At 36.8% G+C, this 16,734-nt stretch overlaps 1 protein-coding gene across 1 annotated transcript in view; it reads left to right on the top strand.

Moving 5' to 3' along the window:
- Positions 1–16,734, top strand: part of CUL1 (cullin 1) — a gene marked incomplete at both ends in the record, with an annotated part of 34,635 nt that overhangs the window by 7,120 nt on the left and 10,781 nt on the right. Inside the window, 12 exons of the mRNA XM_079533138.1 lie at positions 1,451–1,625; positions 2,656–2,823; positions 3,926–3,976; positions 4,974–5,064; positions 6,098–6,261; positions 9,034–9,196; positions 9,892–10,022; positions 13,379–13,486; positions 13,569–13,675; positions 14,575–14,623; positions 15,119–15,250; positions 15,778–15,895. Coding sequence (XP_079389264.1) covers positions 1,451–1,625; positions 2,656–2,823; positions 3,926–3,976; positions 4,974–5,064; positions 6,098–6,261; positions 9,034–9,196; positions 9,892–10,022; positions 13,379–13,486; positions 13,569–13,675; positions 14,575–14,623; positions 15,119–15,250; positions 15,778–15,895 — 1,457 coding nt within the window. The remainder of the gene's footprint in view (positions 1–1,450; positions 1,626–2,655; positions 2,824–3,925; positions 3,977–4,973; positions 5,065–6,097; positions 6,262–9,033; positions 9,197–9,891; positions 10,023–13,378; positions 13,487–13,568; positions 13,676–14,574; positions 14,624–15,118; positions 15,251–15,777; positions 15,896–16,734) is intronic.

Genomic DNA, 16,734 nt, shown 5'->3' on the forward strand with positions numbered 1-16,734 from the left:
CCAACCACCAGGCAGTATTTACCAAACCTGTAAGAATTACCCACTGTCATTTTATTCTTAGGCTTGCTCAAAGCCACTCGGTTTAGGAGAGCTAGGGGAAGGAGGATGCAAGATTCCAGCTGAGTGTTTATGAATCAAAGCCCTAAATTCCTTGTGCCACTGTGAAGGGTCTTCCCATATGCAATTCAGAGCACCCTACGTATTTTGAAGTTAAGCAGTGAGATAAGCCCTGCTTTTCTTCTTTGTGAGAAGAGTGAGTTTTATATCCAGAGAAAAAATTGTACTGTATAACATTACTCTCTTCAGTGGGGAATTCTGAAACAGGAGTGTAGATGGTAAAAGTAGTGGCAGTGCCAGGGAAGTTGAACAAACAAGTAGCTAGGAGCTGAAATAAATAACTTGTTTAGAAGGTTTAGCAGACTGCTCCTTTCAAGTTTATCAAAAAAGACTACAAGCCTCTTTCCCTGGAATGCAGAGTGCACTTGTAAGTGGGAAACTCAGTTTAAAATTCTCTTTTCTGTTTTTTTTATAGAAATTGCAAAGAAGTGGATGGTTTCTGAGATTTTTCTGCTTAAGTTTTACTGTTTATAAATTAGAAGCAAGTCTGCTGCTTACAATGACTGTGATGCATCTTATATTGTAGGTTTCTCATTTCCTTGTTTTTAATTGTGCAGATGTCTTTCGTTTTCCTGTCCTGGTCTTTCAGAAGGGAAAGATACAAGTCAAAGCTCAGCATTACTATAATACTATACTATAGTACTGTACTAATTTCCTAATGTGTGGCATACTGCAGGCAAAGCCTGTCTAGTGGTTAAAGCTTGGCTTGTTAGTTAGAATGGAAGTGAAAACCGTATTAGACCTTGCAGATTACTTACTGCAGTGTTACTCTAACAAGGGGGGTCACAGAGACAGCTGCCCTCAGACTCACAACAGAAGTGTAACTGCTTAGCACCTTCGTTCTTGTTGGCTAATAATTTATTGAGTAAATCATCAGAGTAACTTCTTGTAGCATCCAAGTCCATATCCAGTTGAATTTCAGTGTTAGTCTCCTTTTTTGTGGAATGCAGCTTCTTCCACTTCGCTTACTTGCATGAAGTGTTTCAAACAATGTGATTTCCACTTGCTACTTTGGGATAACGTCAACGAACTGTACTGCTTTGTTTTCCTGGTGGTCTTGTTAAGTGGAGCATTATGTAAATTCAGGGTTTGTTTCCATATTTGCTGTAAACTCTGCAGTGTTCTGCGCATTCTGCTACAGGTAATTCTGCTTAAAATTATTTTTCCTAGCTTTGTTTTTATTTTCCATTGGTCAGTGTGTCTTGTAATGTATTATGGTTAGGTCATTTATGACCATATGAAAACAGCTTCTTGAAATTAACATGTTATTGGTTTTTCTTTTTAATTCTTAATAGCTTATACTCACACAGATATTCCTTAACTTCCTTGTTAGTCATGTTTATAACTACTGTACTAGTGTACACCAGTCCAATCAAGCACGAGGAGCTGGAGTACCTCCTTCTAAATCAAAAAAAGGTCAAACACCTGGAGGTGCTCAGTTTGTGGGTTTGGAATTGTACAAACGACTAAAAGAATTCCTGAAGAACTACTTGACGAATCTCCTTAAGGTAAGATATGGAGTGGTATTTGTAGGAAGTTGGGCCGAGTTGAGGAGAAAACTCATACCTGCAGAATTAGAACTGTACGCGGTCATCACAAGTAAATTGAATTAACTTAAACTTGTTTTATCTCAGTTATTCTGTTTACCATTAGAAGGTATTGTAGGATCTACCTTGGAGCGACCTTTTGTTCCCTAATCCTGCAAAGGAGCTGTGTATGTGGGTTGTTAATGTAGAAGCAAACAACCACTGGAGCTGTCCTGTAACAAGTATAGCCGGACTTCCTGATCACTTAACTAGCTGTTAGTAATCCTGAGGGGATGGCTGCCTGTAATGTTGAAAATGTCTGATGTTAGACACTAACTTGCTAACTACTAATAAGGCTGCTTTTACAAAGCAGAGAGCAATTTCTAGTTATTTTTGAGAAGGTGTTCAATATTAAGGTTTTAGCTTCTAGGATTTTAATTTCGAGCAACAATAAAAGAATGCTTGGAGTCTCCTGTAAGTATGCAGCTGTGTAAACTAATTACAAGACAGAAAGTCTGCTCCCAGTTCTATCCTGGATGCATTCCTATTTTATTGCCATGATCATTCAAACTGTTTTCATTTATTACCTGACAAATTTCTGTAGGAGACCTTATACGTGTATGCTCATTTGTTCCAGCCACCCAAGTAGTAGCATAGGAGTGGGTGAAGAGGTTATTTTTCTGAAAATTTTGTCCTGGTGATGTCCATTTTACGGATCACACTCATCAGTCTAGCTGTCTGTTTCCAGATCTGTCCTGTAGGAAGTAGAGTCTCCTGGAGTTTTGTCTATGCTTTCCTTTTGCGGGTGGTTTTCTGTGTGCTATTTTTATTTATCTATTTTTTTCTTTGGTTAGGAAGTACCATTTTTGTTTTGTGCTTTATTATTGCAAGAATAAATTCATTATCCCTTGTTGTTCCTTATAAATTATTGCTTGGTGTAGATATATTGTACACCTGTACATGTCTCTTTTGCACTTTACCTACAGTACTGGCGAACTTACTGTTTTTTTAGGATGGTGAGGATTTGATGGATGAAAGTGTGCTGAAATTCTACACTCAACAGTGGGAAGATTATAGGTTTTCAAGCAAAGTACTCAATGGGATATGTGCCTACCTCAATCGACACTGGGTTCGTCGTGAGTGTGATGAAGGTCGTAAAGGAATATATGAAATTTATTCGGTAGGTCACTTTCTGAAGTGAGTGATTTGCTCGTTCTGTCTGCTGGCATTTGTTGTATTGGTATTACCATTGCTCCTGGAAGTTCAGTGTTTGTAGGAAGTTCACAGAAGTTTTAAAGTGGGCATCATTGGACAGTTTGACGAAAGAAGTTTGACTCCTTTCAGTGTCCTCTTAGGACACCCTTCCCTTCCTCCCACCAACTCAGTATATATGTAGATGTTTCATGAGATGTTCCACCCCCTTTGTACCCACTGAGACTACCAATATTAGATTGTCACAAGCTGACTTGAACACTTGCTGTATGTGCTGTTATCTGTGTGTGTCTGTGTGGACTCATTTTTCCACTTGGAGTTCAAGTGCTTCAGAGAACTGAATAGAGAACAAGGAACAAACTGCAGTTCTTTTCTGTTTGCTTCAGAACACACTTCAGATCTCTACCATCCAAGCTGCTAAGACACAAGCCCAGTGTTGACTGCAGTAACAGGCTGGAAAATTGATTTGATATTGATAATTTTTTTCCCCATATGTAAAGTAATTAAAAAAAGAAAAAAAAGGAAAAAAAAAAAAAAAAAAAAAAGGGAAAGAACATAATTATCCAAGGTGTGGAACCCCTTGTGAGAGTAAATGGTAAGGATTGTCCTTGCTGATGATGTGCTAGGAAAGAGATGTTATTTTACTGCTTCACTAAAGTAACTTTGTGTTGGACAGAATATCAGTTTTTATCCTTATTTAACTTCCTGTCAATTGTTCTCCCTTTCACTAGTCCTGTGCTAAGGGATTGTGCCAGCCTGAATATCCTCAATAGAAAAAGCTGTCTATTGTCAAAGTTGCAAAGTTCATTATTTTTCAGAGCTGGTGGGAGATCACTCTCAGTCAGAAAAAGGAACCCCACAGGAGGAATTAGTAACAAAATAAATGGTGATTTTGTGGTAAATTTGTTTTATTGAATGAGAAATATGTGCACCACAACTTAATCATGAAACTTTGAGGTGTTTTGCATACTGTATCAGCTGCCCTTGAAAGTTATTGTGTGTATGTGTGTATGCATGTGTGTATAAGTACTTTTTTATTCCATTTTTCATCTCCCTTTCCTTACTTTCAGCTTGCCTTGGTGACCTGGAGAGACTGCTTATTCAGGCCGTTAAATAAGCAGGTATACGTAGATTATAAAATTGTAGCATTATTTTAGAGGATTGATATTGTAACTGTTCCAGGGAGAATTTGGGGTGCAAAAAAAGGCCTAGAAAATAAAACAGATCTTTTTGCTCCTTTTTTATGATATTAAAAATATTTTGATGGAATTGAAAAAACAAGTCTTAAATGAAGCAGGATGTCAAGTTGCATGCTTTTCGTGTCGTATGTAAGTGTAAGATTAGCAGATATATTCTTTGTGTGGATGAGAGCTAGGCAGGTAATTTTCCTTTTGTATTGTTATTTTTTAACTAATATAAACTTCTAAAGCATTTATAAAGCCTGAAGTTTCAGTACTTAAATATTTCCAGGGCAGGCAGGTAGGTGTACATGCTGACAGTGTTGTATTAAAATTGGAGAAAGTCAAGATTCAGTGAAAAGAACAGATAAGTGACAGGCCTGGATTTTTTCTCTTTTTGTAAACCTTTTAATTTATACTGATGCCTGGAAAACTCACATCAACCAAATATTTTGAATTAGTTTATCAGATCAATATAAAGCAACAAGTTACATCACAATGAAATATTGTATTTATTTATTTTTCACTCTTATTTACCAATACTTCATGCTTAAAAGACAGTATTTTATTCAGTAGAAAGTAGATTTCAGTTGAAGAAAAGTAGTTGCACCACTTCACTCATCAGCGTGGTCAGTAGCTTTCTTTGCATAAAGGTATAGGTGTTGAAGTTACGCTCTTGCAATGTTTTCTTTTTTTTCGGGTATAAAACACTCAGAAGTTTCGTTTAGGTACTTAAAGCTTTTTTAAGAATGGAAAAACCGAAATAAAGGGAACAAACACAAAAATCTTAAGCATATTCATACTCTTTTGTGACTCATGGCTAATTGTAGTATAGTCTTAATTTGTCTTGAATATAGGAATACATTCCTGATTAAATCTTGTTCATGACCTATCAGACTTTTCTCTGTTCTTGACTTGGTTTTATTCTCTGATCCCTAAGGTAACAAATGCTGTATTGAAATTGATTGAAAAGGAAAGAAATGGTGAAACTATCAATACAAGGCTGATCAGTGGAGTTGTACAATCTTATGGTAAGTAAGATTCCTTTAAAGTTTTATTATTTTCTTTTTTAAAAAGTTAGAATAATAATCTTATCAGAACTCAGAAGTAGGCTGCCATTTCCTTGGATGTCCAGTATAGATACTTTTGATATAACTATGTTTATTTTACTGTAAGTTTCTTTTTATGTATGTAGAGATGCTATACACACAATTACAGTTAATAATAAAATATTTGTCAAGATTGAAAAGAGAATTGATAGACGAGCGCTGATTGCTTACTGATCAGTTTTGTAGGAGAAGATACTAGAAAGGTACAAACATGATAGCTGATGAAATGGAGTGTTCATTTTTTTTCCATTTGCATAAAGTTGAGAGCTTTGCCATGCAGATTAATTATCAGTTTAATTGCTAAAAATATATGTGCTTATAACCTGTAAGCCTAAGAGGGGAAATATGGAAGGGTAGTTTTAACCAGGTTTTGGGAATGTGAAGTTTGTCGTTTCCTGTAATCTGTTGTATCAGGAAGTACAGTTTATATGGGTAACGACTTCCACTGCTTATTTTTTAAGTACAAAATAAATGCTAACTAAAAAAAAAAAAAAAAAAAGTGATGCTGATTTTGTCACAGTTGATTACCTTCATTTAAGCTGGTGGGGCTGACCTGTTTACTTCATGGAATCGTAGAATGGTTTGGGTTGGAAGGAACATTTAATATTACCTGGTTCCAACCTCCTGCTACAGGCAGGGACACCTCCCACTAGACCAGGTTGCCCAAAGCCTGTCCAGCCTGGCCTTGAATGCTTCCAGGGAGGGGGCACCCACATCATCTCTGGGCGACCTGTTGCAGTGTCTCACCACCCACACAGTAAAGAATTTCTTCCTAATATCTAGTCTAAATCTGCCCTCTTCCAGTTTAAAGCCATTTCCCCTTTTTCTGTTGCTACATGCCCTGGTAAAAAATCTGTCCCCAGCTTTCCTGTAAACCCCCTTCAGGTACTGGAAGGTATTTGCAAGGGACTACTTCGTAAAAGATAGGCTTATCATTGTTTGCTCATTTTTGTAGTGGAACTGGGGCTGAATGAAGATGATGCATTTGCGAAAGGGCCTACACTAACTGTCTATAAAGAGTCCTTTGAATCTCAGTTTCTTGCTGACACAGAGAGATTTTATACACGAGAAAGTACTGAATTCTTACAACAGAACCCAGTCACAGAGTACATGAAGAAGGTAGGTTATTTTCTGCGTAGAGGTAAAGTAATAAAAATTCTTGACTTTTATTATCGGTTTCTTAAAATGACAGTTATTCTACAGAAGCAAAACCAATCAGCTCTTGTTCCATGAGGTGGTTTGCATCTGTGTTTTCCTTTTAACCTGTTCTGAAGTTTGTCTCCTGAGTGAGTTTCAGTGAGCACAATGAATGTTTGAAAATTTCTTAGTGGACAAACCAGAAGAGGGTGTTAGAGACAAATTTTTGTTAAGATTCAGAATTTGACACCAGACTAACCATTTGCTTTACACCTGCAAACTTGCTGTTCTTGTACAAGGAACTTGTGTGCCAGCATATTATTGAAATCTTGAGTAAGCTGGCCTCCGCAGAGGAATTAGATCATTAATTACATTCGTTCTTTTAGAATATTTCCATGTACTGAACCTTAAGTGTTAATTCTGATCATCGGAGGCAGGATTTAAATTGTTATTGTCTCTGGTTTGGGGGATCCCAGACAAGGTGATTAAAAGTAAGCTGGATAGACAGTACTATTTCTTGCCTGGTTATTGGCTGAATTTAAAATAAATAGATTGTGTTCCATATTAGACAAATGATATATATATATACACATATATATAAAGGCTGCTCTGAAAGTAATGCCTCTTATTTTATGTTGGTCTGTGATATCAGAGGCAGATGTTGGTGGAGATTGACCCTTCCTGCCAGTATTCCATTACATTTTGTTGCCCAGCAGCAGTGGGGCAGTCGGACAAAATGGCATCTGATGTGGAAGTGTGTGGCATTGAATTCCTCCATGTGGGAGAGCTTGTACCCATGGCATTCACTGAGTGGTGTTCTAACACCAAAGAGTGGTGTTAGTACAGCGAGGTGGTGGGTGGTGCGTTTCAGCAGAGGCTGCAGTGACGGTGGGTCACTTCCTCTTCATCGCAGGCGAAAAGGCATAACTCATGGTGGTGACTACGTGGAAATGTGTTTTGTTGCTGAGAAAATGCTCTGTCAGGTAGTGTTGTTATGCTTCACGTAGCTGTTCCAGTTTCCAGGGAAATAGGAGCCATTGCTTTCAGGGCGATCCACGCAGATGTCTTTTTTCTTGGTACATCTCAGTTAATGATTTACTGAAGGAAAATAAAGAAGTTTTTGAGGAAAAGTACTAGAAATACTGCTGTAAAATGAATCCAGTTATTCAGAATCAGTTTTTCCCTGGCATATCTGTATTTACATTCTTGTTAAATTCATTTGCGTTTTCCCCTTCACTTTTTTTACTTTCATCCTCTGCTGTCTATCTTACGTAGTTGCATATACAGATATAACAGAATAAGGGAATTTCAGCTATTCGTAATGCAAATGAATGGCTCGTGCAGGATTCCTCAGCACAGTGACAAGCTGTCTGAAGGTCATTGCTATTTCGAGAACTAGGGATTAGTGACAAGTGGAAGGAACTTAGTAGTAACTGAACCTGAAAAACTTCAAAACCTCACAGAGAAGCAACTTGCTTTGCTTGAAGCTCAGAATGTATAGAAAGCTGTTAGAAGGCAGGGAACACCTTCAGCAAGGAAGTGTGTAGTCTCTGACTGTATAGTATGCGTGTCTGTATGTGTGTATATACAGCCATAGTGTGTGTGTGTATATATATATATATAAGTATATATATATAGCCATTTTTGCTGTCTTAGCATCTCCTTCTAACTGATCTGAGATTTAAAACTGGGATTTAATTAGTTAAACTGAACAAGGTAAGTATTAGACTCCGCAGTAAATGCAATCAGAGCTTTTTAAATCTTCCTAAATGGTACAATCTAAGGGATGTGCCTTAGGGAAAGGGGAATTATTGAGGCTAAAAGTCTTGACTGATTTCTCTGGTCTGTGTTTTCTACTGGAGAGGATAAGAGAGTTTATGCAAGTTATCAGAGCTATTGACTTAAAATTCAGATGGGCTTGTCCCTCAGCTTTATTTACACCAGGAATTCCTAACGTATTTTTTACTTTCACAAAAGTGTCTTATAATGGTTCTCTTTTTTGTTGTATTATTTGGGTATTTTAATAATGCATGCTGTCAGTATGCCTTACTTTCTAGCTGAAGGTCTGTGTATTGAATTCTAACTGGAGATAGCATCTTGTTGGAGTTATTGGTTTCAATAATTTATGATATTGTTGTATAACAATTGTTACATAAACAATTTCAGTTTTACATTTTAGAATAAAGTAATTCCCCAAGTGGTTTTTAGAATTTTGGTTCGCTAGGAAGATAAGCTAAATTAAAGATAGGTAGAATTTAAGTGATTCGAGGTTATTGGGAAGCTTTGCTGTGTGGGAATGTATGTGAGAACTTTCAATTAAGTTTGTAATGGCTATACTGTTAAACTGCAGTTTTGTGCAAGCACAGAACTTTTTCATGTTTGTTTTGAACACTGCTAGCTCTGCAGCTGGAGAGCTTTCTGATGCTAGAACTGCAAGCATACTATGTAACCAGCTTTCTCTTTCTGATAACAGGTCTTAATTTGAAAACTTTTTGTTCAAAAAAACCAACTTTTCTCTAGTTCTCCGCCTGCTTCAGCAGTATAAAATGTTAATCATCAACATTAACATTGATTCCATATGTGTATGGCAGGAGTCACATTATGAATCCCAGAGAAATGACTGTTAAGGTGGACCATAAGAATTAGTTGAGATGTTTGGGTTTTGTTTGTTTTCTGGATGAGTTTACTTAATATACAGGTTTTCTGCTACTAGATTTTTCATACAGGTTTCATGTTTATCTTTCTCTCCTGTAGGCTGAGGCTCGCCTTCTTGAGGAGCAACGTAGGGTTCAAGTGTATCTTCATGAGAGCACACAAGATGAATTAGCACGAAAGTGTGAGCAAGTGCTTATTGAAAAACACCTGGAGATATTTCATACAGAGTTTCAGAATTTATTGGATGCTGATAAAAATGAAGGTACGCCAATCCAGACATTGCTTTTAGGCTTAAAGTTACTCTCTGTTTGTGAATAACACAAATCCTGTTGATGGCTAAATGAGATTTTTTTTGGCAGATTAAGAAGTGTATCTGCCAAACATGTCCCAGTTTGCCTTGCATTTCCTATCATTTCCACCATTGCTGCCACAAGTTGAAGTACCACCACTTGTTGCCTTTTCTATATTAACATATCTCTTAAAAGCTGTCCTGTTCATGATAAATTTTGCAGGATGGTGGTCAGCTGGAGAATCCTGTATTTCTGGCACAGCCAGCAGTAACGCTTATTAGCCTTAATTCGTGATTCTAATTCAAAGCTTCATATATAAATAAGAGGATTTTAATTCTGTCTTTAAATCATACATGTGTGAAAGCTGGAATAATCAGAAGTAGCCGTGTTTCTGTCAATGAAGTATTTTTTTCCTTGGTAAGTAGCAATGTAAAGGCAAAACATTTTAATATTTAACAGATTGTTTTCTATTGAATTTATCTTAGCTTTCAAGGTCAGTGGAAAGACTTGGTATACTAGATAATATTTGAACTTTCCTTACTTTTTACCATAGAAATTGAATGTATATTTTCACTAGTATTGATTGTTTAACTCATTGGCAATTTTTTAATGACAAATTGGAGTCATAGGTGATACAGATAAGATACTGGCTTCCCTTATTTTTCAGACTTGGGGCGTATGTATAACCTTGTATCTCGAATCCAGGATGGCCTTGGAGAGCTGAAAAAGCTGTTGGAAACTCACATTCATAATCAGGGTCTAGCTGCAATTGAGAAATGTGGCGAAGCAGCTCTAAATGCAAGTATCCCCATAAAATTATGTCTATACGTGATTGCTTCCAGTTTATATCAAGAACCCTCCTCAAATTCAGATTTCCAGTCCTCATGTGTTTTCCTTCTTGGTCATTCAGTTTGTGAGGACAGTTCTCACACATCTGTAGTAGGCTCAAAACAACAGCCACATCGTTGTTGCGGTTTTCTTATTTCTGAAGTTTCTTTTCCTTACGAGTTTTGGCTGCCTGTCGGGATTTCATGCTGCTCATAAAGCTGGCTGTGCAATAGGACGTCCTACACTACGATTATAATTTGAAGTCCATGCTATAAGAAGCGTTCTGTGTTTTATTTAGTTTCTATCTTATCTCAGTATTGTGGTTTGAATGAGACTGTTTGAAGTTCTGTTTTTAGTATTTTGATGAATTGCTTTATTCTGTTTGCATTCTATTTGCAAAAACGTTATGAATGGTAGGGAGAAGAAGGAGGGCTTGGGGTTGAATCTCAGCAGAATTAAAAAGTTGTTTAAAACTATTGTTAGCCTTTTTGAATGTAGACAATGCGACGCTTCTTATAGAAAATAAGCAATAAAAACAGAATAAGACAAAGCAAGATTAAGATTAAAATTTACCAAAGGTTTATATTCAGTTTAAAGCAGGATGGAATTTTGCTTTTGATACATTTCATTTCAATCAGTAATTGGCCTCAGATACTGCTGAAATAGCACTAGTAATAGTGCTTAGCATAGTGCTACTAAGCATTGAAGCAATAGCCTGTGATGGCTTCATGGACAGCAGTAAAAATAATGCTTTCAGATGAACATGTTTTACATGTCTGAAGTTCATCTGTTAACTCCTGTAAGTACGTAGCCTTTTAACGATACTGGGATTTTCTGAACCATGAAGTAACTTCAGGAATCTTCTGTTTCATTCAAAGATGTCACCTTGAATTTAGAAATCAACCATGTTCTGTAGTTACGCATCCATCCATGGGTTGTCATTCTCAAGTGTCTTTATACCTGGACCTTGAAGTTCATAGAAAAGTGAAAGCTCCTTTTTGTTGGAAGTAGCACATCTTTGAGAGAAAGGAAGCCTGAGATCTATACTTATTCCTTCAACTCCACCCACTTAAACTCTTCCTGATCACAGCGCTTTCTTGTTTGTTATGTTCTTTATCTCTTTCTTGTTCCTTTTTTTTTGTGTGTTATTCTTGTGTATTTTCACAACTCTCTCTGACTGATTTTCCTGGAGAAGCATCTTGCCACTTCTTTCAGTATCCTTTATTCTGCTGTGTCTCTTTTTTCATCATTGCTTTGTAAGTCCTCTACCACATTTAGATAGGATTGATTCTAACTTCAGTTTCTGCACTGTGTCTGAACAGTCAGCTGAGCAAACGTCTCTCAGCTTTTCTGTAGTCAGTGGAGATGAAATAGTCATACCAGCTCAACTCATGTGACCTGTTTTAGATTTTTACTGCAGAATGAGTTGTGTTCTAAACTCAACTATCTGTATTGATTAGGCCACTCTTCAGTAGAAAACTACTGCCTCTAGTGTCTTGGCTTATCTTCTCTGGTGTCATAATCAGGAGACTGCTCTTCAAATGTACTCTAGTTCTCTTCACTTTTTTGCCCACAAGTTATTCAGTAATCTCTCAGTTCTTAGCTTGGCAGTCTGCATAATCTGTTTTTGAATTCAGTGGCAACGGAAATGTTCTTCAGGATCCTGATAAAACCTTGCCCATCTTTTGCCATTTGTTCATAGCCTCTGGAATTTTATGGTAGAGATTTAACAGAAGCACTTAATGCACAATCATTTTGTTCATGGACCTGCTGTCCATGAGTTTATCTATTTTTGGGCCTGGTTATATTATGTGTTTCCAGAGGTCTGCTGAGTCAGCAGGTTACAGAAGTTCTCTACTTTACATGTACTAATACATATATTATCTGTTTTAAACCTGTCTGCTATTACTTTCATCAAGTGCCCTTTAGTTTTAAAAATGTGTTTTGTGAACTCTCATCTTTTCACTCATCCTTCTGATATTTTAACATTGATCGTACCTGTTTTTGAAGTTCAGATCTACCAACTGAAGATTTCTAGCCTTTTTAGACTCCTGCAAAGTAGCAACTGTTCGGTGTTCTAGTTGCCTTTCACAGTTTCTGCTGACCACTATATCTTTATGCAGATGCAGAGGTTAATAGTTGCATGCAGGACTTGCACTATGAGTGCCATGAGTTTTGTGCTTACTGATATTTGGCTGCCATTATGTGTTGAGCTGGTAATTTTTAGGTCAGTGGTGATTGAGATCTCAGTACTAAGTTGTATGTATTGGCAGTACATTGTTACATTCTTAGCACTGAGATGTTTTTCAGTCACTTCTTATAACAGTTGCCAATTTATAATTGCCTGGATCTCTCAGGTCTGATCAAAATAAAGCTCATTTTTGGCCATGTCTGACTGAATAGGTGATTCTGGTTTTATTACTAGTTGCTGTTAAAGCTTCCACTAACATCAGTCTGGCAGGAGAGTGTAGACTAGTCTGGATAGATGCTGGTACCAATAGGATGTAATGCTTACTTGTGCTAAGTCAGACGTGGAATCTTCTGAATTGGAGGATATCCTTAAAGCTCATCTAGTCCAACTCCCCTGCAATGAACAGAGAGATCTACAGCTAGATCAGATTGCTCAGAGTCTCATCTAGCCTTAAATGTCCTCAAGTTCAGGGCTTCCGCAGCCTCTGTGGGGAAGCCTGTTCAGTGCTTCACCACTCTTATCGTAAAAATGTTTTTCCTTATATCCAATCTAAATCTTCTCTGTTCTAGCCTGAAACCATTGCCCCTTGTCTTATCACTGCAGACCTTGCTAAAGAATGTCCCCTTCATTCTTATAGCCCCTCTATAGATACTGAAAGGCTGCTATCTGTTCTCCCCAGAGCCTTCTGTTCTCCAGGCTGACCAGTTCCAATTCTCTCAGCCTGTCCTTGTAGGGGAGGTATTCCGTCCTTTGACTCATATTTGTGGCCCTCCTCTGGACACAGTCTGTTTGCTGAGGGTGCACTCGGTCCCACTGTCAGTGTCATTGATGAAGATACTAAACAGCAGCAATCGCAGTACTGACTGCTGAGGGACATCATGTGTCACTGATCTCTGCCCAGAGATAAAGCCATTGACCGCTGCTGTCTGGGGGTGGTCTTGCACCTGGTTCCTCATCCATCAAACAGTCTAGCCATCAAATTCCATGTCTTTCCAGTCTGTCAAGCTATGGGGAGACCGTGTCCGACATATTATTCGTGACATTAGTAAACACGCTGTACATCTTCACTGTGAAGGTTTTGCCAGGGAATAACTCCATTCTGGAGGAAGGGTAAAGTAATCTCTCTTTATTGCAGGATCCAAAAATGTATGTACAGACCGTGCTGGATGTCCATAAGAAATACAATGCTTTAGTCATGTCAGCCTTCAACAACGATGCTGGTTTTGTGGCTGCGCTAGACAAAGTAAGTGTATGTCTTGAAGTAACCATTTTATATTCCTAGAGTTTCGTTTCCCAAAAATTTCACTGTCTTTTGTGATTTATAGGCTTGTGGTCGATTTATAAATAATAATGCGGTGACAAAAATGGCTCAATCATCCAGTAAATCCCCAGAGCTACTGGCACGGTACTGCGATTCTTTACTGAAGAAAAGGTATGTTTTTGAAGACAAATCATTATTCCAGATTGGCTTTTGTTTTAAAAGGATTTAGAAGTTTTATTCTGTGCCTTCGAAAGCATTTCAAGAAAACTTAATTATACCAAATTCTGATTTAAAAATGAAAAATAAAAATCAGTGGAAAATCTCCTAGAAATAATTTTACTTCTTCAAGAAGTAAGGGGGGAATAGCAGAGGTAGTAGTACTTTTTTTTTTTTTTTTTCTTGTAGTAATATAAGCTCAATTTTTTTTTTTTTTTTAAGTTGTAGGGGGTTTTTTGTTCTTTGTATCTTCTTCCACCTGGGCAGAAATTGAAGACAAAAACTTCCCTGATTTATTCATAATTTAATTATGTATGGCTTCAAATGATTAAGCAGCTTATAAAGTGAGTTGAGGTCAGTCCAGTTCATGCTGGGTTTACATCAGTTTTGCCACTGACATGTTTGCTACATGTATTTTGGTAGGGAGGTTGGGAAATAAAACCAGGAGAAACCCTTTGTATCTCCTGTCTCTTTTTTCCTCCTGAAAAGGATTGAGTTTTCCCTTCTGTAGTGTATAGATATACCTGACACAATAGGTATGCCTGATGTGTAAGCATGATGTGGAGGAAAACAGTGTGATGCCAAATTAGCTGTCACCAGTCAAGACCCAGCTCTCTGAGCAGTTTTCTCTGTGTTACCTTTCATAAGTGAAGGTAGCATTTAGCAGCAGGTAAGAAAGCAGAAAGAAAAAGAAATCTAAGACCAGAAATCCTGAGAAGTATCAGACTATCAGGAAGTCCCCAAACGATTCAATTTGTATTCATTTATGAAATAATTTCCACGTACTTCCTTCAAGTTGGTTTAATACAGCAATTTGGAGAATCATGGAAAAAAAATGCACTTTTTCATTGCAGCTCAAAGAATCCAGAAGAAGCAGAATTGGAAGATACACTCAATCAAGTGGTAAGATATCTGTAAATATCTGTTCAGCTTAAGTTCTGACAAGTCAGTAATGTTTGTCAGTCATAAGTCAGATGGGATCAAACCTTTTCCTTCTATGCTTGATTTCAGTAGCTTTTCAGTAATAATCTTCATGTCTGTGAGACTAGTTGTGTTTTATTTTAATACAAATTACTTGGTGTGTTTAAAGCAAGTAGGGGGAATTTCTGCTAACTTCAGTTTTTTATATATGTGTGTATAGATAGTTTCTGCAATATATTCTTATATAATAATATTTGTGGCTATGTAGATTTTTGAATAAATTAGACTGTTGATTTGGAATATACAGTTAATGTGTTTTAAACTTTATTGGTTTTTGTTTTTTTTTTTTTTAAAGTCACACAAAAAAAAGCCTCAAGCTGTGTCCAGATTTGGCCTGCTAAAGAAGCAGATACTCTTACAGTTTTTCACTACAAATATATACTTTTATTTGTTACAACTTACCTTTTATTTTTCCAGATGGTTGTCTTCAAGTACATTGAAGATAAAGATGTGTTTCAAAAATTCTATGCTAAAATGCTCGCAAAAAGACTTGTACATCAGAACAGTGCTAGTGATGATGCTGAGGCAAGCATGATCTCTAAACTTAAAGTGAGTATTGGTGATTGTCCCGTGATTTACCATGTTGCAGGTCTTCACACTGCCATGGAATGCACTGGTGTATGTACTTTCATTTCATGCTTTTTCTCGTGTCATGCACAACCAAATAAGTACACATCTAGTTCTCTTCCACTTCTGATTTTTTTTTTTTTATTTAAACTCCTGTGAACTTGGAATGCAGATCTGTCAGATTGGGATTAGATATATTCTTATCCAATCGATGACTTAGATATTGTTATCCAAATGAATAACTTGATTTAATTAACCCTTGTTTGTACAAAGTCAAACAAAATAAGATGTAGTGATCTTTTAGTGGTCTGTTTCATTATGTGCTTTTCCCATTTTTAAAACAGTTTTCAGCTTCTGATGAAGGGCATATAGTTGGGATTTGAGTAAGAGAAACACTGAGCTTTGTACATTTAAGAAAAACGGGCTCCTTTCGGAAGTCTTTGTTTTCAGTCTTAGTTGTCAAATTGCATCTTGCTGACATATGTTCTTTTATTCTTTTTTAAATCCAGCAAGCTTGTGGTTTTGAATATACGTCCAAGCTGCAGCGGATGTTCCAAGATATTGGTGTAAGCAAGGACTTGAATGAGCAATTTAAAAAGCACCTGACCAATTCAGAACCACTGGATTGTAAGATATATGTTTGCTTATGTTACTTTTGAGTACTTCTAGTTTTGTCTTCTTTCTACACATAAAAGCTGATTATGTGAGGGTAATACTTAATTGGCACATCACAATCCCCAAAGTTTAGAGTTATTATTTTGACCAAGATAGATTTTATATTAGACTTTTTAGGTCTGTATTTTATTGTCTGGTAACTCTTCATAGCTTTTCCAGCTCACGATTAGGTGCATAAAGTCAAGTTGAATCCTGTCTTTTTTTAATGGTTTTAATGGTTTTACTTTTGAGCACAACATAGCTTAAGCTGTCTTCAATAAAAGCATTGAAAAAAAAAAAAGGTGCTGTGTTTTAGGTTGTTAGAAAGCTTTATTGCTTTGTTTTGGAAGAAAGTCTGTTAATTGAAGTATATTGAAACAAACCCTTTCAAAAACCAGTAACTGTTTGTTGGATTACATTACAGTATTTTCAGGCTTAAATTTTATTTAGTTTTCTTGCATTATACTTGCTAACATATCCAAAATGTCTCACAAATTTAACTGTGTGATTTTTTTGCTCTTGCCAACATATATTGTGATGCATTTTCAATACACATAAATTTGTATGTTAGGTGAGCAGTCTGTTGTTGGGATAGAAACGGGCTAAAAATTTCTGCAAATGAGAAAATTGAAGGACTGTCATAGAAAACCTACACTTACTTAGCTTTCTCCATAATCTTGTATGAATTCCTCTGTTCCATGGTCTGAATAAAGAAAAAAAGATACGTTGTTGAATGATTTTTCACTATGGTAGTTCGAGCAGGACAGAACCATTTCCTGTCCTTGTGTTAGAACTCAAATTTGAGCAGCAAG

Source organism: Tetrao urogallus (assembly GCF_951394365.1).
Source record: "Tetrao urogallus genome assembly, chromosome: 3".
In the NCBI taxonomy this organism is placed as follows: domain Eukaryota; kingdom Metazoa; phylum Chordata; class Aves; order Galliformes; family Phasianidae; genus Tetrao; species Tetrao urogallus.